At 37.9% G+C, this 26,482-nt stretch overlaps 2 protein-coding genes and 1 pseudogene across 3 annotated transcripts; 1 reads left to right on the forward strand and 2 right to left on the reverse strand.

Moving 5' to 3' along the window:
- Positions 1–3,358: 3,358 nt before the first annotated feature.
- Positions 3,359–6,980, forward strand: LOC113150502 (annotated as a pseudogene).
- A 2,509-nt stretch (positions 6,981–9,489) lies between these two features.
- Positions 9,490–11,826, reverse strand: LOC113150355 (natterin-3-like). The gene is made up of 2 exons (XM_026342819.1): positions 11,760–11,826; positions 9,490–11,479 (listed from the first exon to the last, which is right to left on the reverse strand). Coding segments are annotated over exons 1-2 (981 nt in total). The 5' UTR covers positions 11,761–11,826; the 3' UTR covers positions 9,490–10,499.
- Positions 11,827–14,428: 2,602 nt separating this feature from the next.
- On the reverse strand, positions 14,429–21,608 carry LOC113150359 (natterin-3-like). 2 transcript variants are annotated; one of them, XM_026342824.1, is made up of 2 exons: positions 20,957–21,608; positions 14,429–17,167 (listed from the first exon to the last, which is right to left on the reverse strand). In XM_026342824.1, exon 2 carries the CDS (start codon positions 16,763–16,765, stop codon positions 16,052–16,054), a length of 714 nt encoding a protein of 237 aa, XP_026198609.1. In that variant the 5' UTR covers positions 16,766–17,167; positions 20,957–21,608; the 3' UTR covers positions 14,429–16,051. The 2 variants fall into 2 exon arrangements, with proteins under 2 accessions (XP_026198609.1, XP_026198608.1); XM_026342823.1 differs by lacking the exon at positions 20,957–21,608 and adding an exon at positions 19,064–19,621.
- Positions 21,609–26,482: the final 4,874 nt, after the last annotated feature.

Below are 26,482 nucleotides of genomic sequence, written 5' to 3' on the forward strand. Positions count from 1 at the left end.
TTGTGGGACAAACATGAAATACCTCCTCAAAACACAACCTTGCAAACAATTATAAACAGAAAATAGAAACAAAAATTACAAAACTTTTTACTACATCAAAAGAAGAAAACCCCTTGTATATTGGCTGTATAATAAATGTTTGGTCAGAGGTGAGTCACGCTAACAGAGTAGCACAGTAGTATCTGAGTAAATGAGAAATTGTATGCCAGTAAGTAGAAATACTGGTTAATTTAACTTCACATTGTAAAAACATGTTTAGTTGTTTGAATAGCTATAGAGAATATCATGACACCCTTCTCGAACCCTTATCAAGTATGTGCAGACAACAGCCTAACGGATACTCCGGAAAATCTCACAACGAGAAAAGTCCAGTCGTGTCTCCTTATCAGGTATGACCAGACTACAGTCAAACGGTCATTTCACCTTGAGTACATAAACAAACCCCCAAAAACATGGGTCACATCAACAGTTCAGGCTGTTAGGAAGGCGCTCCGTGAGGGCCGTCATTTTAACGCAAGCCTGACTCTGAAAGTCATTTTTTTAATAACTCAGTTTATAAACTTTTCTGTGTAGCTTCAAGAGCAATAAGTGTTTTAGGTGTGTTCATTTTGTTAAATGTTTTTGTTTTGCCCTGTAAATGTCATAATTTTTTCTCACAGCAGGATTCTCATAATATGTTATCATAGTTGTGGAGAAGTCAGGAAAAAAAGCTGCACACACCCGTTTACCGCACCTGATTGTTTTAATCAACCATTTTTGTCAGTCTGTGCAATTAATCATCAAAATCTAAAAACCTAAGACACAGAAATATTTTGGATTTTTCTGAACATACATTTCTAGATCATTGTTTTCTGCATGCACAGAGAAAGTTAAAAATAACTACAATTAGCACTTGACATCACATTATACAGGTTTTAGTTTTACTTTTGAAGAAGAAGAATTTCTTTTTTGTGCTAAAACACAGCATATACAGAACCTAAATATTAAACTGTAATTTGTTTTCATATCCTGCTCAATTACTTTGTAATTCTTGACACTTTTTTGTGAAAATGATAAATCAACCGTATTTAGCTATGCTGTATGGACATTTGCAGTTTACCTTGATGAGGGTAGTACTACTTTTTCAGGAATGTATTTAGCTCAACTTTTTAAAGCAGAACCCAGATATGTAGTATGCAAACATATAATAATGATTTAGTCAAGTGAACTTCTCTGTTCTCTGATTTGGTCACGACTGTCATTCACACTATCTAGCCTAATCTACTACTTTGTTTCATGAAGCAGTTCAACAGTTGAACAGGAGAGTACCAAGATGTCTGTATTATCCATATTTGAAACCACCCATTGTGGTCAAGAATATAATGTTCACTATGAAGGAACATAACATCACGTGATAATAATGATAATAAATGGCTAGAAATCCCATGCACTCCAATGTGCATAAAAACAGTATGGTTGAAAATCCCGGGTGTGCCATTCTTTTGCCAAAATGACAAAAGGTTTTTCACCCCGAATCTTACTTTGTGACTTTTGACACTTTGTTTGTTACGTTAACAACGATCTATAATAAAAAAATGAGTACAGGTACTCAGTGTAAGGCAGATTTATCATACATTGGCAATTTGCAGAAGAACACAGATTTTCTCAGAAATGTATAGTTGTTATTATAATTAATTTAAATTTGAACCAATTTAAGTTTTGGGCAAAAACGACTCAGTTCATATTTATGAAGGTCAGTATCTCCACACTAATGCTGCAGTGCTGTTCTGTGTGTGTGTGTGTGTGTGTGTGTGTGTGTGTGTGTGTGTGTGTGTGTGTGTGATGGGAGGGTTTGTGTAACGTTTGCTGTGATCCTAAAGAATTAAATAACTTAAAAATGAATACTTTAAAGTTTTCTGTTGTTTTTCATTTAATATGTTTTAACATAAAGTATTACAATGTTTTTGCAACATGCACAGTGCCCACAGTCGGTTCATGGTGGATATTGCCAGTACAAGTGTTTAATATATATCAGTGTACATGTGTCACAAAATTAAATATACATGTTCATTTTCTTTATTTATAATTTCACTCCAGAAGATGATTTTATTTCCAAAAATGGGTGAATTACTGTCATAAAATGTAATCTAGTGAAACATGTGGACAATAATGTAAGATCAGTTATTCTCTTATCATGTTCCTGAATAAAGGAGATAATTTGTCAAAATCTTGTATATGGTGAAAAATTACCTAGAGTTGCTTCACTTTGTGTGTATGTGTGAGAAACTCAGCAATGCCCTTATGTCAACATTGATCTTGATCCCTTAGCTACAGTCAGTCTTGCTTTGGTCTCCTATTAAGTCATGTTAGTGCCGACCCTCAACCCAAAGGTTAAGAGCCACAGTCTGACAGAAAGTTGAACAAAGAGAAAGTCTCTTAAACACTTTCATTTCCCCTACAGCCTAAATATTCAAGACAAACTGTACATACTGCTGATTGCCTTATTTTGATTTTTTAGGCAGTCTTCATAGTGAACTATGAAGATAAAAATATGCTTTACCTTATGCAAGTGTTTGCTACAATCTACAAAAATATATTAAGATGATCTCCTATGTGCTTTTGTTTATGTTCACAAGAAAAGTCTGAATGAATAAATCAGTGAGCACATTTATTAGCAAATATGTTTTGTAGCACCATCTTTGCTTTGTGTAAAGTATGTACTTCAATATTAACTTCAAGAAGATTTAATAAAAATAATAATCATAGTTGTGGACAAGCTTCTCCAAGGCTTCAAGGGTCCAGTCTTTGATATTTAACCAGGAATTGGTGAAACTGATGGTCCCTTCATTTAATCTATTTTTCAAATAAATACCTGTCATGGCACAATGATGTTATCAGATCATCTTCACATAAAATAGCTGTGGTTCAAGTATACATTTTCTAATGTGTCTACACAGAGTAAAACAGTTTCAGAGGTGAGAAGCAAATAATTTAGAACCAAAAACTTTGTAGACAGCTGTCAACTATCAATATGGTGGTTCTGTATGTGAACAATCAATTAAAGGCAAGATGAAACATCCAAAGTGAAACCTGTGATTCACAGCACAAAAAGTTGTTGGAGTAAAATTTGTTTGATTGAGGCTGACTATATTGTTGACAAATACTTCCTAGTGTTACGGAGAGTAATCCCATCCTTGTTATGAGTTTCTTCAACTATATTTTATATAACTCGTTTTATTTCAACAGAACGACTTCTTCAGGTGTTCAGAAATTTCTTCCACCTCTAGTCCATATATGATACGGTTAAATAGAGGATTTTACAAAACTAACTGTAAAGTCATTATTAATGGACAGGAGGGATTGTAGACGTCTGGCAGGAATGCATAGTAAGACAGCAGAGTCGTCAGAGAGAGTAGAAAAGGAATTAAGCCAGGCCAGAACTGTCCCAGTGATGCCCTGTTGGTTGACTGTGTCTAAGGCTGCCGATAGATCAAGTAGCAAAACCTTCAGTAGTGCCGGTTTCTCTGGAGTGACCACTCTTGAAGCCGGACTGGTTGACATCGAGGAAATTGTCCCTAGAAAGGAAGTCAGTCAATTGATTGAAGACTGCTCATTTAAGGGTCTTGACCAGGAATGGAACAAGAGAGAGTTGTTGAGAGAGCTGTAATTAGGTAGTTGTCAAGGATCAGTTTCTTAAGGAGTAGGGTGATCTATGGCCTGCTTAAATGAGGTGGGAAAGTTGAATTTTGTGAGAGATGTGTTTATTATTTGTGCAATGGCTGTAATTCGTGGGGATGCAGCTGTTTGAAGGAGAGTGGAGGGGATATGATCAAGAGACCAGGTGGTGGGATGGTTTGAGAGGAGGAGGGTGGATATTTCATCCTCAGTCAGAGTAGCAAAAAAGATTAAAGCTTTGGTGTTGGATGAAGTTGGTAGTATGTCTCTGAAGAAGAGAACTGGGAGCTGTTGGCTGCCACAATATATCACATTTAATGGAATAGTTTTTTCTTGCATTACAATAATAAAATGTTTTTTAACCTGATACATTAAAGTTAGAGATTTTACAGTGAACCTCAGTGTAATATGTCTTCTATGTGTTACATTAACAGGCCCTATGAGACCATCATCAAAATGAAACCAAAAGTCCAGCTCAGACAAAAGCCCAAAGCCTGATCAGGCACACCTGTTGATAAAGGGGGTGAGTCTAAAACTGATCCCTCTGTGAACAATCACGAAAAAAATCCAGGGTTTTCTGTAGAAATTTATGATGAAATGTCATTTGATCTTCACCAAAGTTCAGTATTTCTAAGCTGATAACAAACAGTCTTGATTTTGCACTGAGTCAAGTCTAGTCTGCTCAGTATTTGTTCAAGGACTCTGACATAGAGCAGCTACAGTATATAAACCAGAAGAAGACCAGTGCATCAGAAGCACACCGTGAGGGTACTTTTCATCTCTAGTTCTGATTTAGTTCATTTGTATTGTTGCACTGTATAAAAGTAAATTTTAGTTGATGAATCTAACTCATATTTGATGGATTATGATTTATTAGTTAATATAATTATAATTTTTGTTATTATCACCATTGTTATTGGAATTTCTATTTGTCATTTTCTGTTTGTTCTTCAAACACAATTACAGACACTGTTTTCTTTGGTTTTCTGTCTGGACACTCAGCTGCTGATTTGTTTACATGCATGTTTGAAGGTCAGTTAACAGACTAACAACGACTTTGCTCTGTGTTTCATACCCAGGTGAAGGTTTCACTGCTGCTGCTGCTGCTCTTCCTGTCGGCTCTATCTTCAGTCAGTCTCCTGGAGATTCACAACAACACAGATCACAGAAATGGCAAACTCCACCTGACATTATGAATTTGGAATATGAATCATATTCATGCCTGCACAGCACTTCTGCAGTCCACCATGTTTTACAACACAATCTGTGCATGTAGATCACAACTAACCCTAAAATCATGAAAATGTCCTTTCATTCAAATCACAAACATGTTTTTGTAAGACAAACTGCAACCACATTTAATTCTCTTTTTACATAATGAAGACATGTTAACAATTAACTTTAACACAGTCTCACATACGTTGATACTGAACACAAATAGGTGATTTGATCGTGTTTAGGTACTTAGTGCACAACTCACTGAACAAATAAGGGAAGAAGACACAAAAATAAACTTATAATGCATTCCTTTAGCAACTACCATTTCCTACTAAATAAAGAAACACATACCTGATTTACTTAATTCCCATCAAATAAAAAAATATTACTGGGGACAGAGAGAGAATAAACTGTGTCATGCAATGTCAAGAAAACACTGATATGAATGGAGACATTAAGAGGTAACTAGTACAATATTTCCATCTCATTTAGGAATGAGTACTGATGTAAACTCTTTGTTGTTGGTTTTCAATATTAATACTGATTGACTTGCATTCTGTTTTTGTTTTTATTCAGACACCTTGGTGAACTCAGATCCTCATAACACCACTGAAACAGACCTGCCTCTTCTGACTGTTGCTCAGTTAAGGCAGAAGAGGCCGGTACACTTGTCCTCCTCTGTGTCTGACTGTGGCTCGAACCGGGAATGGGTGACTTGGAACAACTCTCTCCCAAACAATTCTGTTTCAATTTACAATGGTTATGTTGGTCGCACTGATTGCATCTGCAAATATCAGTGTGAGTCTGGCTTCTACACCCCCAGCAAAGGTCCATATTGTAACTATGTCAATGAAGGAAGAGCGTATAGTGGTTCCCAGTTTGAAATCCTGCTGAACAAAGACAACTTTGAGATCCTGGAGTGGAAGGAGGATTCATACGGTTCTGTTCCCACAAATTCAGTTAAAACCTGCACTGGGAGGGAAATATTTGTAGGCAAGAACAAATATGGACTTGGTAAAGTGTCTGCACCAGATGAGGCCCTCTACCTGCTTTGGGATGGTACAGAGTATTGGTACAACTACTACCAGGTCCTGACCATAAACAAGGATATAATTGATCAGAAGATCTATGATGTTAAGTACAATGTTGTAGAGCATAAAATCATTCAGTATCCTCCAGAGGTCATGGGTAAAACAGCAATCAGCAACTACAGGTATGAGTGCTTCCAAGTGGTGAAAACTGATACTCTCTCAAAGACGTATCAGGTGGAGCGAAGGTGGGACTTCACTTCTTCCATCACTATTGGTGTTAAAACAGGAATCCAGGCCAGAATCCACTTCATCGCTTCTTCAGGTATTGAGTTCAACAGTGAGGTGACACTGGAGTTCTCCCAGGGGAACACAGTGGTGGAGACTGTCACCGACACGGTCTCTGTGGAGTTCCCCGCCCGACCAAACCACTCATGTGTGGTTAACATGATGCGGTATAAGTACAAACTTAACATCACTTCACAGCACTCCTCAGGCACAACTACGCTAATGGGGCCATACACACCACAGTCATTACTGGGACGTATGACAGTGTTCAGGTTGGAGAAGTCCAGGCCATCGTGAAAAAAGAAACAAACTTAATCTTATTAACCTTTACTAGTCCGACTGCAGGTAAATGTCACACATCTTATTTTGTAAAATCAACACAGAAGAGGTAAGAAATCCTCCTAAAAAAACGTTTTTTGTCAACACTCTCTGCTTACTGTATGTTAAAACATGTAACTGTATTTTGTAGTTTGAATATACATATATAAAATATATCGGCTGTACTACCTACCTCTCTAGAAACCCACCACTTGTTTATCATCCTGCAAAGTGGTTTTGGGATGGCTGCTCTGAGACCATTTCTAGGCAGCCTTATTGTGGCTCAGTGAACAAAGCTTGTTGATCTCACACCAGGTTTGGAAATGCCTAAAATCACAGTTGAAAGATGTAATGTTCTTAACTCAGCCACTCCTCAGACACAAGCAAAAATCTGACTGGACTTGACATGAAAATTGCTCAAAGACAAGTTTCTCATTTTTCTGCACAGGCAGCAGAACTTATGTCTCCTACTGAAGTCTGCAGATTGACACAGATTGTTTTTTTGTTTATGCACTTTGAGAAGCCATTTTGTGACCAAACAAGTTGATTCAATTAAAAACAGAAAACTCTCATATTAACTAAAAGGTTTTAATTTAAATAGAGCAAAGGGAAGTGATTTGACAGCTGCTGTTCCAGGAGCGCACATCTGGATTTATAGCTGGCAACATCCTGTATATCTAAAAGTCTGGATGATGCCAACAACATTGTCACGAGCTGGAGGAAGGGCTCCATGGCCAGAGATACACAGGACAGAACTGAGCAGTCAATCTTTATTTGCAATGACAAAATAACAGTAAATCAGTCAAGTCAACAGCCACTAGATGGGAGGAGATGACGTAGGGTGAGTATTGTGGTCGGGGTTGCAACCGGAAGTAACATCACAACCAAGATGGCCGACCAACGGAGAGCACATGGGCAAAATGGAGATGGTGAAAGGCAACCGGTGGAGAATGTCCAGGAGTGTAATCAGAGTAACAGAGAACCACAATGAGAACACAGTCACAGAATATGATGAAATCCAATGTCCAAATAACAGTGAGGGAAACCAGTCTATGAAAAAGAACAAGACAGTCCAAACAGTAAATCCAAAGGCTAAACTCTGAGGTCTAGGGGAATCCAGGTCATACACAAATAGGCAGTCCAAGAAAGACGCAGGATAGTGTCCAGGTAAGGAGAACAAACTATCTGGCAGGGGAAACAGGTGAGCAGGCCGGTATTTATACTGTGGGGAAACCATGTGTAACTAATCAGGTGAGTGCATGTCAACAGACTGGGAAGAGGACACAGGAAATTGCCAAAATAAGAGCACGGGGGGAAACAGCAGCAGCAACGAGGCTGGAATCATGACAAACATTTAGTTATTAATTCACTTCCTTTAGTTGATTTTAGTTAAATACTATTTATCCAGTGATTATTTATCATTAAACTGATGTGTACAGATGCCAAAGAAGTGTTGGTGTGATATTTACATATTTAAAATTCAGCCTGTTGTTACTAATGTTACAGTCCAATGATCTGCAGCATGAGAAATCCTTCAGTGCCACCTGCTGGATGAATTAGATGTTACAGCTCAGACACACACAAACACACAAAACTACAATATACTTAATTTAAATACTTTTAACATGAACCTTAAAATTAAACTTCATGGTCTGATATGTAATGGAATCTGTTTTTTCTTCCATTACAATTAATTAGACAATAAACACATGTTAAAATGATCAAATCTAACCAAAGCATCTGGTTTACCAAAAAACTAATAAAAACTTTTATGTTTTCCTTGTAATACGTTAAGGCCAGGTGAAATAACCTAAAATGATCTGGTGAGCATTTGAAACTGTAAAGTAGTATTACAGTAGTTTAGTGTAGTATGTGATCTATGTGTTACACTGAGACATCATCAAAATGAAACCAAAAGTCTGGTTCAGACAAAAACCCAAAGCCTGATTAGGCACACCTTGATAAAGGGGTAATACAAAAGGTAATGTTTGTGTTCATTATGAGGTTTGGAACAAAACTAAACAAGGAAAAGGGAGAAACTATAAAGAGTACAAAGCATTTCAGTAAAGTAATTTCCTGGTTTTCTGTATAAATCTGTGATGAAACGTGATCTGATTTTCACCAAAGTTTCTACTTCAAACACACAGTATTTCTAAGTTGATAAAACACAAACAGTCACGATCTTTTGTGTGTTTTTAACACACCCGTTACACATAGTGAAACCGTAAGTGAAACAGTTTTAATATCCGGTTGAACTTTGTTTGGCAGCAGTGACCTCCAACAAGCTGTTTCTGGATTTGAGTTCCCAGAGTCTTGTGTCTTGTGTTCAGTTGAATATTTAACTGACTTTCTGCATGATGAGTTCAGGATTATTCATTAAAGTGTCTCATGTGACTGTTCACATCCATCTACTGGATTTATCAGATGTTTCTGCTCAGTGAAGCTTTCACACCTGTTTCACACCTGTTAACAGTTTACTAACTGTAAACATTCATCTATTATATTGCAACAACCTGGTTACGAAAGCCCACCACAAGTGTTTGACCTAATTTCCCCTCTGATAAAGGGGTTTTGGGATGACTGCCACTAGACAGCCTTATTGTGGCTGTACGTTTGGTGTTTGCTTTTCTATATCTCACAGATCAAAGCTCTGCGATTCAAAAGACTGTCTTACTGCTTCTATTCTCTGCCAACGAAAACTAGAGAACTAATAAATTAAGAAAAGCAGATCACAAGATCTCACTTGGTGAGATGCCTAATATCACAGTTAAAAGATGTTTTTAACCCAGCCACTCGTCTCCCAACAAATACTGACACACAACAAATCTGACTGGATTTGTTGTAGTTACACAAAATGAAAATTGTTCTAAGGGTAATTGTATCTCACTGTTCTGCACAAGCAGCAGAACAAATGTCTCCTACTGAAGTCTGCAGAGTGACACAGATTGGTTTTTGTTTGTGTACTTTTAGAAACAATTCGTTACCAAAACAAGTTAATTTTATTGAAAACAGAAAACTCTCATATTATCTGCAGGTTATGATTTTATTTACAGTGAGAAACTGTGTCTGGTAAAATAAATCAGCAGATTAATCAGGACATATTTATTCTTTAGCAAAACATTATTCATCCTTCATTTTCATTCTTTGTTTATAGAGCATAATTAATACAAAGAATCATTCTGTGATCAATGAATGATTTATATAATCGTACACAATCAAACATTTTAATAATGTACTTTCAGTTTTTTATTCAGCCTCACATCTCCTCTTCATACTCATGCATCCCAGTGTCACTTCTTCATCCTCTTCTTCCAGAGATAACTGGTTTATATTTTATTTTGCTGCTGTTATTTTTCTTCTTTCTGAACTCTCATCTCCTCTCTGTGATCTTTTCCTCTGAGGTGAGTATCTTCAGGCCTCTTCTTGAGCCTGCTCCTCTCTAAAGACAGTTCTGGTCCAGTGTTACGCAGATTTCTAAAACATGATCAGTGTCTTGTTGTCACTGACTTGAGTTACTGCTCATTGGAAAATCAAACAATATTGATATAGTCATTATGCGACAGTACATACATTCGTTGAATGTCTTTCTATTACTCTACTCAGCACAGTTAAAGGTGCTAATTTGTAATTTCCATTGTATTCTAGTCTTTGAGATAATTTTTTTATGCAGATAACGATAAAATCTGGTCTCTCATCATCTTAAAATGTTATGCTCATATGTCATTCTTCGAACGTTAAATTTTATCTTTTCAAATCGTGTTTCGAGATTTTATTCTAAAGTTATCTTTTTACTAACAACTATTTCTTATGTTTTACATTATTATTAATATGATTAACAAAATGAAAAGAAACTTATGTCAGTTCACTCTAGGAAATCTACAAACAAATAATTAACTCTCCAATTTACTCTGAGAAACAGTTTTGCTCTGCTCCCTGCTGCTGTTTCTGACTTCATGTAACTCTAACAAGTCAGATATCAAAGGATATTCCATATTACTTCAAAGGGCAGGGCTTGGCATTAGGTATGGGCTTACAGCGATCCAAAACACCCTGCACATCTCCAATTTGGACGCCCTTGTATGTCCCAGAGATGGACGCCCATTTGATCTGTCCGTTTCTGTAGGTGCGGGTTAAGCGAGCAGTGAAAGGAATGTTTCCCTCATACTTATGGACCACCATTCTTACCTTGCCAGAGTGGTTTGGTGGGACAGTGCACTCAACATTAACAGAGTGAGTGGTCGACTCAGTTTGAGTGGTCCCCTTGGTGTACTGGAAGGTTGCTGATGCACTCAACTCAATATGTGTGGATGTAATTAAGGGAATTTGGGCAGAGAAACTTGTCTTGATACCCATTGCAGTGGAAAAGTTGATGTTCCAGCTTTGTGACACTTGGCTTGTTGTTGAGAGGGTAACCGTCTTTTTTACTGGTCTGCACTGGTTGTTAGTAACAGTAGACTCACGTATGGTTTGTGGGGGACTCTTACGAATTTTAGCTCCATCAGTCTTGAACTTGACGTCTGAAATTTGCTCACTGCATATCTCTGTGTCATAGGTCAGGACCTGGTAGTGCTTGTACCAGTGCTCTTTCCCTTCCCAAGGAAGGTAGAAAGCTGTGTTCTCTGGATCCACCTTCCCAAGTCCATATTTGTTCCTCCCAACGTATATAGTTCTTGTGTCTGAGCAGGTACTGACTGAATTCGGAGGCACTTCTCCATAGGAGCCATCTTTCCATTCCAAAAGCTCAATGTTTCCTTTATTTACTAGGATCTCAAAATTAGATGTACAATGCTCTATGTTACCATAGGGGAAGTGACAGTAAGGACCCATGCTGGGGTTGTAGAAGCCAGCCTCAGAGCCAGATTTGCAGACATAGTCGGTGCGATCAGCATAGTCATTGTAAATTGAAACAGCTCCACTGGGGAGAGAACCACTCCAAGGCTGCCATTCTAGGTTGGTATTACCAATCTTCATCACTGAAAACATCCACAAAAGATTCAGTTTTCTTGTGTCCTAATTGTATATATACACAAGAAAAAACCTCCCAGTCCTCATAGAGTCGGTTATCATAGGTGAAAGTAACAATTCAGTTTCAGGCTTTCACAAGTCTCCTACAGAGGGAATTGAAACTCGAAAACTAGAAAATTCTATTTTAGAAAAAACAAAGGACTAAGAATAAATCTTCACATGTCAAATTTGGCAGATTAAGATGTAGGAATAATGGTTTAAGATAAAAATGGCAAACATATCACTTACTTCTAATGTAAGATGTGAGATCAAGCTGAAGAACAAGTTGACAAGCTGTGCAAACCGGAGCAGGTGACGACAGCTGATCAATTTCTTTTTCTAAACACATTTTATAACATTTTTACAGGAAGTAATAGATACAACAAGTATATTTATGGTCATAGCTGAGAGCAGGGGTGGTTCTAGGATTTTTTCCTCAGGGGGGCTTAGCCCTCACTATAATTGCTGATAACACTGTATTGTAGCTGTGTAATGGAAAATGTTGACAATGCAACAATCACATGTGAAAAACCAACATAATCACTGCTTATTACATGCTGCAGTTACAATATGAATGCAGTAATTAATAAAGCGGTATTCACAGTATAAAGACAAAATCTGTGCTCATAGCTGAATTTCTCTAGGTTAAATAAACCTAGAATAAAAAAAAAAAAAAAAAACTTGCACCTTTGTTTTATCAAATTCCTACCATTTCTGTAGTAGATATTGAGAATCATGAATTTATTTTTGACTTGAAAGTATTGGTATGACTATGCATTTAATACAATACTTTTTACTACGTCACAAGAAGACCCCATCTCGTATATTGGCTGTATAGTAAATGTTTGGTCAGACACAGTCATACTAATTGTCTTGCTGCAGCTAACCTTCATTCCTCTGCTTTCCAGAGCACACCTCCACCTACTCCCAGTAATCCTTCAGTGCCTCCTGGATTGATTTGATGTTACAGTTTAGGTAGAATATAAAAACCCAGTGGAGGGTGTCACAAGCTGCAGGAAGGGCTCCATGGCCAGAGATAACACAAGGTACATGAGAAGGTTTTCAGGGGTTTTATTAATAAAAGGTACAGGGGAATGAGTCAGATGAGTTCTTGTAGGTAATTTGTCAGTACAGTGTGAGTGTGGAAGTCTGGGTGGAAACTGGAAGTGATTGCTGACCGGAAGTGACGTCGCGACCAAGATGGCCGCACATGGAACAAAATGGATATGGTGAATGGTGTCGACTGACAAACGGTGGGGAGTGTAATCAGAGTAACACAGGAGCACAATGACAAATAGGCCAAATGTCCAAAACACAGTGTAAGAAAACAGTCTAAAGTGATGAATAAGGCAGTCCAAATAGTAAATCCACAAGGCCAAACTCAGAGGTCAGGGGAAATCCAGGTCATACACCGTAGTCAGTTCAGGGACAAGTCCGGAAGGGAAAATCCACAACAGAACAGACAGTCCAGGTCGAAAACACTAGGAGGTCCACACAGAGTAGAGACAGGGTAGGAACAACGAGGAGGGGAACAGATTAGGGAAAAACACTCACACAAAGGCAGGTTCAGGTCTGGTGAGGGGAATCACACAAACAGGTCCGAAGGGGTGCAGGTCCAGGAGGGGGAATCAGGGAGATACAGGTCCAGGTCTGGTACTGTGAGCGGGGGGAATAAGCAGAACCCACAGCACCAGGGGGGTCAGGCAAGAGACAGGGTCCAGGGCAGGCAGAGTCCGAAAAATCCAAAAGTTAGTCCAACAGAAACGCTGGATAGTGTCCGAGAGTAAAGAACAGACTATCTGGCAGAGAAAACAGGTGAGCAGGCCGGTATTTATACTGTGAGGGAAACCAGGTGTCACCAATCGGGTGAGTGCATGTGACCAGACTGGGAAGGGGAAACAGGAAATTGCCAAATAAAAGCACGGGCGGAAACAGCAGCAGCAACGAGGCTGGAATCATGACAGGAGGGTTTGTTTGGACTTTTTAAGGGGAGATTTCTCTCTTCACGCTCATGCTTATTTTGATTATTTTATTTAATGGTTGATTTTTGTTAATTTTTCAGCCATGTTTTGTTGATAGTACGTAACACAGGAGATTAAAATAAAGTTCAGTTTCACGTTTTCACCGATTCCTCATCAATGATCAAATTTGGCTGTGATACAGTAAAAGCTACAGAATATTTATTGATTAATATATCACATTTAATGGAATAGTTTTTCTTGCAATACAATAATAAAATGTTTTCACCCTAATACATTAAAATTAAAGATTTTGCAGTGAACTCAGTATAATATTTAATTTATGTGTTACATTAACAGGCCCTTATGAGACCATCATCAAAATGAAACCAAAAGTCCAGCTCAGACAAAAGCCCAAAGCCTGATCAGGCACACCTGTTGATAAAGGGGGTAACTCTAGAACTGAGCCCTCTGTGAACAATCACGAAAAAAATCCTGGTTTTCTCTAGAAATTTATGATGAAATGTCATTTGATCTTAACCAAAGTTCAGTATTCTAAGCTGATAACAAACAGTCACAGTTTTGCACTGAGTCAAGTCTAGTCTGCTCAGTATTTGTTCAATGACTCTGACATAGAGCAGCTAAAGTTTAAAAACCAGAAGATGACCAGTGCATCAGATGCACATTATGACGGTGAGTACTTTTCATCTCTAGTTCTGATTTAGTTCATACGTGAAATTGCACTGTATAAAATTCCAAATTTAGTTGATGAATCTAATTCATATTTGATGGATTATGATTTATTAGTTAATATAATTATCATTTTTATTATGATCACCATTGTTATTGGAATTTCAGTTATTTTTCTGTGTGTTCTTCAAACACATTTACAGACACTGTTTCTTTGGTTTTCTGTCTGGACACTGAGCTGCTGATTTGTTTACATGCATGTTGCATGTTTGAAGGTCAGTTAACAGACTAACAACAACTTTCCTCTGTGTTTTATACCTAGATGACGGTTTCACTGCTGCTGCTGCTGCTGCTGCTCATCCTGTCGGCTCTATCTTCAGTCAGTCTACTGGAGATTCACAACAACACAGATCACAGAAAGGGTAAACTCCACTTGGCATTATGAATTTGGAATATGAATCCAAATCCAATAGATTATTCCTTCATAGTACTTCACAGCACTTCTGCAGTCCACGATGTTTTAAAACATAATCTGTGCATGTAGATCACAACTAACCCTAAAATTATGAAAATGTCCTTTCATTCAATTTACAAACATGTTTTTGTAAGACAAACTGCAACCACATTTAATTCTCTTTTTACATTATGAAGACATGTTAACAATTAACTTAAACACAGTCTCACATACGTTGATACTGAACAAACATAAATCATTTGATCGTGTTTTCAATATTAATCCTGATTGACTTGCTTTCTGTTTTTTTATCCAGGCACCTTGGTGAACTCAGATCCTTAAAAAACTGAAACAGACCTGCCTCTTCTGACAGTTAAGGCAGAAGAGGCCACTACACTTGTCCTCCTCTGTGTCTGACTATGGCTCAAACCTGGAATGGGTGACTTGGAACAATACTCTCCCAAACAATGCTGTTTCAGTTTACAATGGTTATGTTGGTCGCACTGATTGCATCTGCAAATATCAGTGTGAGTCTGGCTTCTACAGCCCCAGCAAAGGTCCATATTGTAACTATGTCAATGAAGAAAGAGCGTATAGTGGTTCCCAGTTTGAAACCCTGCTGAACAAAGACAACTTTGAGATCCTGGAGTGGAAGGAGGATTCATACGGTTCTGTTCCCATGAATTCAGTTAAATCCTGCCCGGGATGGACATATTTGTAGGCAAGAACAAATATGGACTTGTACAGACGTGTTTTGCAGAACACACTCTGTGCTCACTGTATGTTCAAGCATGTAACTGTATTTTGTAGTTTGAATATACATATATAAAATATATCGGCTGTACTACCTACCTCTCTAGAAACCCACCACTTGTTTCTCATCCTGCAAAGTGGTTTTAGGATGGCTGCTCTGAGACCATTACTAGACAGCCTTAATGTGGCTCAGTGGACAAAGCTCGTTGATCTTACACCAAGTTAAGAAATGCCTAAAATCACAGTTGAAAGATGTAATGTTCTTAACTTAGCCACTCCTCAGACACAAGCAAAAATCATCATCATCATCATCTTATAGTTTATTCTCATTTCAACCTTTGAACATCCAGTTTTATCTTTTTAAATATTGTTCGTTTATGTGTTGAATTTTATTCTAAACTTCTTTTTAACAACAATTTTTGGTTTTACATTTCTAAATAATTAACTAACTAAAATTAAAAGAATCTTAAACATACAGTATACTCTACTAAATATAAGAACAAATAATTAAATAATTACTGACTGTATGTAACTCACTTGCTGACTGAATATTTGGGCAAATAAGTAGATGAAAGGTAGTTTATTCAATAGTCAAACTAATTTAAAGTAAAAAAATAAACAAAAACACATTTATGTTTAACTTGTATCCAACATACAACAAGTCAGATATCAACGGCCATACCATATTAGCAGGGCTTGGCATTAGGCTCACAGCGATCCACAACACACTGCACATCACTAATTTGGACGCCGTTGTATGTCCCAGTGATGGATGCCCATGTGGTCTGTCCGTTTCTGTATATGCGGGTGAGTCGAGCAGTGAAAGGAATGTTTGCTTCACACTTTTGGCCCACTGTTCTTACACTACAGGAGTTGTTTGGTTGGACATGGCACTCAACATTAACAGAGTGAGTGGTAGACTCAGTTTGAGTGGTCCCTTTAGTGTACTGGAAGGTTGTCTGCAAGTTAAACTCAACACCTATGGATGTAATTAAGGGAATTTGGGCAGAGATAGTTGTCTTGACACCCATTGCAGTGGAAATCTTGATGTTCCAGCTTCGCTCCACTTGGCTTGTTGTTGAGAAGGTAACTGTATTTTTTACTGGGCTGCACTGGTTGTCAGTAATGGTAGACTCATGGATGGTGTGTGAAGGATTCTTAAGGATTTTAGCTTCATCAATCTTGTACTTGACGTCAAAGATTTGCTCACTGTATATCTTTGTGTCATAGGTCAGGACCTGGTACTTCTTGTACCAGTACTCTTTCCCTTGACAAGGAAGGAAGAATGCTTCACGTTTCTGATCCACCTTCCCAAGTCCATATTTGTTCCTCCCAATGTATACATTTCTCGTGCCTGAGCAGGTCATGACTGAATTTGGAGGAATTTGGTTCTCAAACATTTTCTGTCATGTGGGATTTTGAACTTTTACTTATACTAACAAAATGGTGAATTGGAAAAAAACAAGTAAAAAAAAAAGGGGAAAAATTAAATTCATTAAAATATCATCAAGTTTCATTTCAGAGGGTTTGTCTACAACGAAAGAACAAAACACAAGAAAAAACGAGTAATTGACAAGAGGTGCAAACAGTGGAAGTGGTGTTTTGTGTTTTACTGATGTCTGTCACGGAGAGCTGACATTGTTTTAGCTTACTTTACTTTCTGCCTTTGAAAGCTTGACTTTTTGGCAAACCCACTTTTTTCCAAGTGACAGTTTTTTTCCAGTTTTGGTCTTGTTCGGTTGTTCTAAGCTGTCTGAAGACAGAGCAGGCAGGACCAACATGAGCAACACCAACAGCTTCATCTGCAGATAAAACACATAACAAACCCTGTGTTACTTGCCTATGTTTAGTAGCATGAAGCAACCTCGAACTTTCAAGCAACACGTTTCAAGCAGTGATTAAATAGCTTTTTAAATGAGTGAGTTGTATTAAATTGCTTGTTTCTTATAGCAAACCTCTAAGTATGCCATGCAAGAGAAGCCTGGTGATGTTTTTTGGGGTGAGGAAAATAGGACTTTTGTTAACACAATATATTGTGTTTTGTATCAGTTACTATTAAAACATACTTGTCAGAGCATATTGTTGAAAGTTTGTCTAAAAGAGTCAAAGAGAGGTGTCTGACTTGCCAGAGCAGGTGGTTGAATATCATTCTGAAATCATTTAGGACAAACCTGACAGGTTCAGACTTACATTGCTGTTGTTGAACAACTCTCTTAGAGATGTGCTGATGAATTTTATGAAAAGCAGCAGTAAGTGTTGGAACATCTGTTGCTTTTTTGTTGGGGTAAATTCTAGAAGTTTGCTTGGTTCCAAATGGAAAGGCTACCAAGTGCCACCTTCTACAAGTACAGTATGCAGTATTGACACTTAATAGGTGGCTCTGCAGTATGTGCGGGATCCTTTGTCCATAAATAATGACATTGTATTGTTGTCATTAGAAAAGACTCACAAATATGGTGCTGTCGGACAAAAAAGTTGTATTTGGTTTTAAGCGGACAAGAATCAGGCTCTGCTCAGTGCAGTGGAATTTTGAAAGTGCACTAAAAACTGAGGTGGTTAAGCCCCCGTCCCCCCTCATTTATCCGTCATTGCAGCAAACATAAATGGGATAAACTCTGTTTAGAGAACTCAAAAGCAGAAGTCTGGACTTTAAACTAAAATAGAATATAAAAGTGTAGTCTCCTGTTCTGATAGATAAGAAAACCACCTTCTGACTTCTTTATTCATTCCTAGATGGTGACAAGATTTGCTAAGACAGTAGGAGGAAGCCATCATAAACATAAAAGCTGAATAGGAGGTGGTGATCATCTAATGTAGATAATCTTGCTTTGACTGAAAAAAAAACAAAACATAAAAAGCCCTCTGTAACACCAGAGCTGCATACTTATCATATGATATTACCTGGTATCCCTCAGAGGAACTATACACAAGAAAACAAATGTCCGATTCAGTGGGCTCAGAAATCAACCTACCAAAACCTAATACAAAGTCTGAGGAATCTCCTTTGGAAAAGCAGGGTTATAATAACAACACATCTTTTCTAATCATGCATGTGGTGCTGCTTCAATGTGCTATAAACAAAATGCTGTGATTTCTGTAGTGTAGTTTTTTGTGTGGTGCCTCGTGTGCGCTCTATAGGAACGACACAACTCTGAAACCAAATTGACTGTTTCGAAGTGAAAACTCATGTGACACAATCTCCTGTTGTGTGCTACATGTGTGAAACCAACAGTGTCTGGACTTAATTATCCAACATTTCTATGTGAAAACAGCTTTAGACCCCATCCTGACCAACAATGTTTTACCTTTTATCAACAGGTCCATGTTGGAGTTGACCAATCTAGAGGATCTTTAACAGTATGTATACTAGAGGCTTGTAAGGGTTCTGTAAATAAACCTCACACTGAATGGCTGGGAAAAATGAACGGATGATGACCTTCAATGATGGCTTTCAAAAATGGGGAAATGAACATCGCAATGTTGGAGAGTTCATTAAACGTTTTGGGAACCAGTGAAATGGTTCTGTGTAGTAAAGGTTACCTTCTCACAGAATTGAAACTGTAGACTTCTCTTTTGCTCTTATTTATGAAACAAAGAACTTCAAGTCTTAACTCAGAATTGGCAAATTAGTGGAGATGCAGCAAGAATTGCTTTGACTAAACTTGTTTCTCAAAAGGAAGTCACATAAACTCACTTACTTCAAATCTCCGTAAGGTTCCCAGGTTGCGAGATAAAAAAAACAGAACCGGAAGAGCAACTCTCCAAACAGCAACAACTGATTGGCACTGACCCCTCGTTTCCTTTTACAAACATATTTTATGGTCTTCTCACAGGAAGTAATGTACCAGTGACGGGAAATTCTCCCATCAGCAACAAATCAGTACATATATGGTTATAATTTAGAACAACTTCAACATCAATGGTGTGCTCAATTTCATCTCTGTATTTGTGTTAGTTGGCATGTGGTATGTGCATGCATGTCTTTAAATGAAGGCACACCCATGAACCTCTCTTGAACTCTGTGATGAGTTGCACTGCTTAAATGAAACCAAACATCAGAAAACAAGGAAGGCTAACCCATAGTCTCATGAATAGTGGCATTATATGAAAATGTGAGGATCTGGATTCGCTCTGGCCACTGATGTACCCCTTTTATCCAGGGGGTGATAGGCTGTAGTGCAGGAATTGGCAACTCCAGCCAAATGGATAAGTTCCACCGTCAACATGCTTTCAATTTGTGCCCTGGTCAGAGTGTATTCTCTCAGGAAAGCCACAGACATTGTCTGCTGCTTTGCTGTTTGGTTCGCATAAGGAAAGAGAGCAAGCTTTGTGAAGTGGTCAGTGACCACTAGCACGTTACCAGACCTCTGCTTCTGCTTCTTCTTCTGCAGAACAGAAGTCCGTGCAGACCAACTGCACTGTGGCTCAGCTTTTGATGTTTTCCAGCAGTGAATGAGCTGCTGGCTCAGGTGTTTACTAAGAGTGAATTTCTGCAGTGTTTGACATATGACCTTATGTCTTACTCCATGTTTGGCCAATAAAAGCATTGGGAGATTGTAGGACTCTTGTTTGTATTATAGTAATGTGAAAAAAACCCCTCCATGCACAAGCTCTGCCCCTAAAACCACACCTAAAAATTGTATTTATTAAATAACTGGGATCTTCCTGATAAATCAAAGTCCACAGATTGAACATTAACAATCTTAAAATGAATGCAGTAACACTGACTGTTCAGAGCATCTCTCCGAGCACAGATTGACTCATCTTTCACAAAATAACCTACAGATTTTTTTGTTTCTTTGACTTCTTTTATTCACAATCATCCATGCACATTGAGTTATGAGATAAGTCTACAACTTTATTTGCATTCTACCTGAGTACTGAACTTAATCTTTCTTCATATCTTCTACTGTTTCAAAAAATACAACACTCATCAGTTTCATTTCTCTCTTTGCACATAAAGTCAGTTAAATCCATGAAAGTAAAAAGGGGAAGTTGGGACTTCTAACTGAAGTAGAACTTCAAAGTGTAGATCTGGCCCAACAGATAAGAAAATCACGTTCTGACCTCTACATTTATCATAAAAGGTGACAAGATATGTTGAAATAGTGACCGGCTGCCGACATAACTACTCCAGTACAAGTCAATTATCTTGTTGAACTGTAATGCTGCAGCCTCATGCTCCTTCTGACCATCTCTGTACTTTTCCATCAACATTCTCAAAGCAAAAATGGCATCAGTGGTGCTCTTACGGGTCATGAACCATACTGCTGCTCACAAATCTCCACCTTCTTCCTAAGCCTGGCTTCCACTACTCTTTCCCACAGCTTCATTGTGTGGCTCATCAACTTTATTCCTCTGTAGTTGCTGCAGTTCTGCGTGTCACCCTTGTTCTTAAAGATCGGAAACAGAACGCTTCTCCTCCATTCCTCAGGCATCTTCTCACTCTCTAGAATCCTATTGAACAAACTGGTTAGAAACTCCACTGCTGTCTCTCCTAAGAACTCAGAATTGGCAAATTAGTGGAGATGCAGCAAGAATTGCTTTGACTAAACTTGTTTCTCAAAAGTAAGTCACATAAACTCACTTACTTCAAATCTCCGTAAGGTTCCCAGGTTGCGAGATAAAAAAACAGAACCGGAAGAGCAACTCTCCAAACAGCAACAACTGATTGGCACTGACCCCTCGTTTCCTTTTACAAACATATTTTATAGTCTTCTCACAGGAAGTAATGTACCAGTGACGAGAAATTCTCCCATCAGCAACAAATCAGTACATATATGGTTATAATTTAGAGCAACTTCAACATCAATGGTGTGCTCAATTTCATCTCTGTATTTGTGTGAGTTGGCATGTGGTATGTGCATGCATGTCTTTAAATGAAGGCACACCCATGAACCTCTCTTGAACTCTGTGATGAGTTGCACTGCTTAAATGAAACCAAACATCAGAAAACAAGGAAGGCTAACCCATAGTCTCATGAATAGTGGCATTATATGAAAATGTGAGGATCTGGATTCGCTCTGGCCACTGATGTACCCCTTTTATCCAGGGGGTGATAGGCTGTAGTGCAGGAATTGGCAACTCCAGCCAAATGGATAAGTTCCACCGTCAACATGCTTTCAATTTGTGCCCTGGTCAGAGTGTATTCTCTCAGGAAAGCCACAGACATTGTCTGCTGCTTTGCTGTTTGGTTCGCATAAGGAAAGAGAGCATGCTTTGTGAAGTGGTCAGTGACCACTAGCACGTTACCAGACCTCTGCTTCTGCTTCTTCTTCTGCAGAACAGAAGTACGTCAAGACCAACTGCACTGTAACTTCTGTTGTAAATTGGCGCTATACAAATAAAATTGAATTGAATTGAATTGAATTGGCTCAGCTTTTGATGTTTTCCAGCAGTGAATGAGCTGCTGGTTCAGGTGTTTACTAAGAGTGAATTTCTGCAGTGTTTGACATATGAACTTATGTCTTACTCCATGTTTGGCCAATAAAAGCATTGGGAGATTGTAGGACTCTTGTTTGTATTATAGTAATGTGAAAAAAACCCCTCCATGCACAAGCTCTGCCCCTAAAACCACACCTAAAAATTGTATTTATTAAATAACTGGGATCTTCCTGATAAATCAAAGTCCACAGATTGAACATTAACAATCTTAAAATGAATGCAGTAACACTGACTGTTCAGAGCATCTCTCCGAGCACAGATTGTGAATAAAAGAAGTCAAAGAAACAAAAAAATCTGTAGGTTATTTTGTGAAAGATGAGTCAATCATCCATGCACATTGAGTTATGAGATAAGTCTACAACTCTATTTGCATTCTACCTGAGTACTGAACTTAATCTTTCTTCATATCTTCTACTGTTTCAAAGAATACTCATCAGTTTCATTTCTCTCTTTGCACATAAAGTCAGTTAAATCCATGAAAGTAAAAAGGGGAAGTTGGGACTTCTAACTGAAGTAGAACTCGAAAGTGTAGATCTGGCCCAACAGATAAGAAAATCACGTTCTGACCTCTACATTTATCATAAAAGGTGACAAGATATGTTGAAATAGTGACCGGCTGCCGACATAACTACTCCAGTACAAGTCAATTATCTTGTTGAACTGTAATGCTGCAGCCTCATGCTCCTTCTGACCATCTCTGTACTTTTCCATCAACATTCTCAAAGCAAAAATGGCATCAGTGGTGCTCTTACGGGGCATGAACCATACTGCTGCTCACAAATCTCCACCTTCTTCCTAAGCCTGGCTTCCACTACTCTTTCCCTCAGCTTCATTGTGTGGCTCATCAACTTTATTCCTCTATAGTTGCTGCAGTTCTGCGTGTCACCCTTGTTCTTAAAGATCGGAACCAGAACACTTCTCCTCCATTCCTCAGGCATCTTCTCACTCTCTAGAATCCTATTGAACAAACTGGTTAGAAACTCCACTGCTGTCTCTCCTAAGCACTTCCACACCTCCACAGGTACGTCATCAGGAACAACAGCCTTTCCACTCTTCATCCTTTTCAAAGCCTTCCTCACCTCATCCTTTCCAATCTCTGCTATTTCCTCCTCCACAACATCCATATCTTCCTCCCTTCTTTCCTTCTTTCATTTTCCTCGTTCATTAGCTCCTCAAAATACTCCTTCCATCTTTTCTGCACACTCTCCTGGGTTGTTAGCACCTTTCCATCTCTGTCCTTAATCACCCTTATCTATTGCACATCTTTCCCATCCATATCTTTTTACGCCGGATGCCCTTCCTGACGCAACCCTTTCTATTTATCCGGGCTTGGGACCGGCACAGAAGTCACTGGCTTGCAACCCCTGTGGCTTGACACAAGACTACAATATACTTAATTAAAATCCTTATGACATGAACCATAAAATTAAACTTCATCGTCTGATATTTAATGGAATCAGTTTCTTTCTTCTGTTACAATAAAATGGACAATAAACACATGTTAAAATGATCAAATCTAACCAGTATCTGATATGCCAAAAAAAAAAACTAATACAAACTTTTATGTTTTCCTTGTAATATGTTAAGGCCAGGTGAAATAACCTAAAATGATCTGGTGAGCATCTGAAAGTGTAAAGTAGTCTGTAGTAATAAAGTAGTTTAGTGTAGTATGTGATCTATGTGTTACACTGAGACATCATCAAAATGACACCAAAAATCTGGTTCAGACAAAAGTCCAAAGCCTGATTAGACAGAACTTGATAAAGGGGTAATACAAAAGGTAACGTTTGTGTTCATTATCAGGTTTGGAACAAAACTAAACAAGGAAAAGGGAGAAACTATAAACAGTATAAAGCATTTCAGTAAAGTAATTGGTTTTTGTTTCTGCACCATTTTAAACCATTTTATGACCAAAACAAGTTTATTCAATTGAAAACAGAAAACTCTCTTATATTATCTGCAGGTTATAATTTTATTTAGCAACTTCCAGATTTCCAGAACAATCAGCAGATTAATCAGGACATGTTTATTCTTTAGCAAAACATGATTCATCCTTCATTTTCATTCTTGGTTAATAGAGCATAATTAATACAACGAATCATTCTATGATCAATTAATTATTTACTTAATTGATAAAACTTTACTTTTATTCAGCCTCACATCTCCTCTTCATAGTCATGCATCCCAGTGTCACTTCTTCATCCTCTTCTTCCAGAGATAACTGGTTTATATTTTATTCTGCTGCTGTTATTTTTCTTCTTTCTGAACTCTCATCTCCTCTCTGTGATCTTTTCCTCCTTTTCAGGCCGTTTCTTGAGCCTGCTCCTCTCTAAAGACAGTTCTGGTCCAGTGTTACGCAGATTTCTAAAACATGATCAGTGTCTTGTTGTCACTGACTTGAGTTAGTGCTCATTGGAAAATCAAACAATATTGATATAGTCATTATGCAACAGTACATAAATTCGTTGAATGTCTTTCTATTACTCTACTCTGCACAATTAAAGGTGCTAATTTGTAATTTGTATTGTATTCTTGTCTTTGAGATAATTTTTTATGCAGATAATAACGATAAAATCTGGTCTTTGAACATCCAGTTTTATCTTTTCAAATCGTGTTATGTTTTGAGATTTATTCTAAGCTTATCTTTTTACTAACAACCATTTTTTATGTTTTACATTATTATTAATATGATTAACAAAATAAAAAGAAACTCTTGTCAGTTTACTCTAGGAAATCTACAAACAACTTACTCTAAGAAACAGTTTTACAGTTTGACTATATGTAACTTGCTTGCTGACTAAATATTTAAGCAAATAAGTAAATGACAGGAAGTTTAATCAATAATTAAACTATTTTAAAGCAAATAAAATGAAAAAAAAAAAGGTATGTTTAGCTTTGTTTGCCTTTGTTAGCTTGAATTATATATGTTGAATTGTATCCAACATATACTAAGTCAAAGGCCATTCCATATCAGCAGGGCTTGGCATCAGGTATAGGCTCACAGCGATCCACAACAGCCTGCACATCTCCAATTTGGACGCCCTGGTATGTCCCAGAGATGGACGCCCATTTGGTCTGTCCGTTTCTGCTGGTGCGGGTTAAGCGAGCAGTGAAAGGAATGTTTCCCTCATACTTATGGACCACCATTCTTACCTTGCAGGAGTGGTTTGGTCCTCCCAGTCCTCATAGGTCACATTACAATTCAGTTTCAGTCTATTACAAACTATAGATTTCTACTGAACAAATTTTGCTCACATTTTAGAAAAAACAAAGGACCTGTAAGGACTAAGAATCTTACGTTAGACTTAGCAGATTGAGTTAAGATGCAAGGAGAATGGTTTAAGATAAAGACTAATATAAAATTGTACGTACTTCTAAAATGAGAGATCAAGCTGAAGAACAAGTTGACAAGCTGTGCAAACAGGATCAGGCAACAGCCGGCGACAACTGATCGACTGTCTTGTCTTTATGTATATGTATCTTATACTCTTCTTACAGGAAGTAAAACCAACAATAAGTACATGTATGATTATAGCTGAGAGTGCCAGGTACATGAGTGTGCACTGGCCTACTTAAGAGCATGACAGGAAGTACTGTATTTGTCAAAACATATAGTCTTGTTTTTCTCGTTTGGTTAGATTCTGTACCTGCCGCCACACAACTTGCTTACTTTTAACTTTAAGAAACATTTTAGGCAAAAGAAATTGAGTGTTAATATTTGTGTGTTAATGGCAGGTGCAAACTAAGTAAGCTCTAAACTTTGATCTCTACCCTTGACAACTATGTCAAGTGATGTGTCGTTCACCTCAACTCCTGGTTTGAGCAAAATCCAGTCACTGTCTGCTTTTACACAATATGCATGAAAATGTGAGTCAAAGGACAATGGAAGTAAAATTTTACAGCAAAGCACCCACATAGTATGTGGTTATATATATATATATATATATAACACACAAATATTTACACTCAATTTCCTCTGCATATGGTTTTATATATATATAACGTTAAGAAATGTATTTGATTTCTGCTCAAACAAACACTGGGTCTTGTCATTCTGAAATATAGAAAAGGTTTTGAATGTCTTCATTTAACTCTGTTGTAGTAACATGCTTTTGTCAATGTGCTTTGCAAATAACGTGCTTCACTGTCAGTGGAAAACCCCCTCTAACATATCAGGCACAACATCTGGAGGGATAGACTTTGTCATATGAAAATAACCTAATACATCAAATACATCATATAACCACCAATCATTCTGAGCTGACAGATTATCAGGTGAAAACGTTGCTATAGCAGCTCTAACATTGTGATCCATCCCACTGATTCTTACGATAAAGCCTTTAGCTCTTAACTCTGACTCTGCTTTTTGGATTGTGGACTGTTCTGATCACCGTATACCCTGGTCTTGCTGTTCCCTTCTGACTCCTATCTCAACTCCTGTTGCCTTCTTGGAGTCTGTTTTTGATATTGACCTGTTTTTGTACCGGACCTTTGTCTTTTGAATTCCAACTTTGTTTTTGGTTCCCTGATTAGTTTAGTGTACGTCTGCCCTGGACCTTTTATCCCCTCTTCCTTAGTCTGTCTATATTTGATCACCCATTTGTTGTTGCTCCTGTTATTAGGTTTCTGTCGCCTTTCTTTATTTAGTGTTCTCCTCACCACACTACAGTGCC

The sequence above is a fragment of the Anabas testudineus genome, chromosome 9, assembly GCF_900324465.2.
Source record: "Anabas testudineus chromosome 9, fAnaTes1.2, whole genome shotgun sequence".
Taxonomy (NCBI): domain Eukaryota; kingdom Metazoa; phylum Chordata; class Actinopteri; order Anabantiformes; family Anabantidae; genus Anabas; species Anabas testudineus.

Excerpts from the sequence above, each read along its gene's own strand:
- LOC113150359 (XM_026342824.1), bottom strand. The coding sequence starts at position 16,765 with ATGTTTGAGAACCAAATTCCTCCAAATTCAGTCATGACCTGCTCAGGC.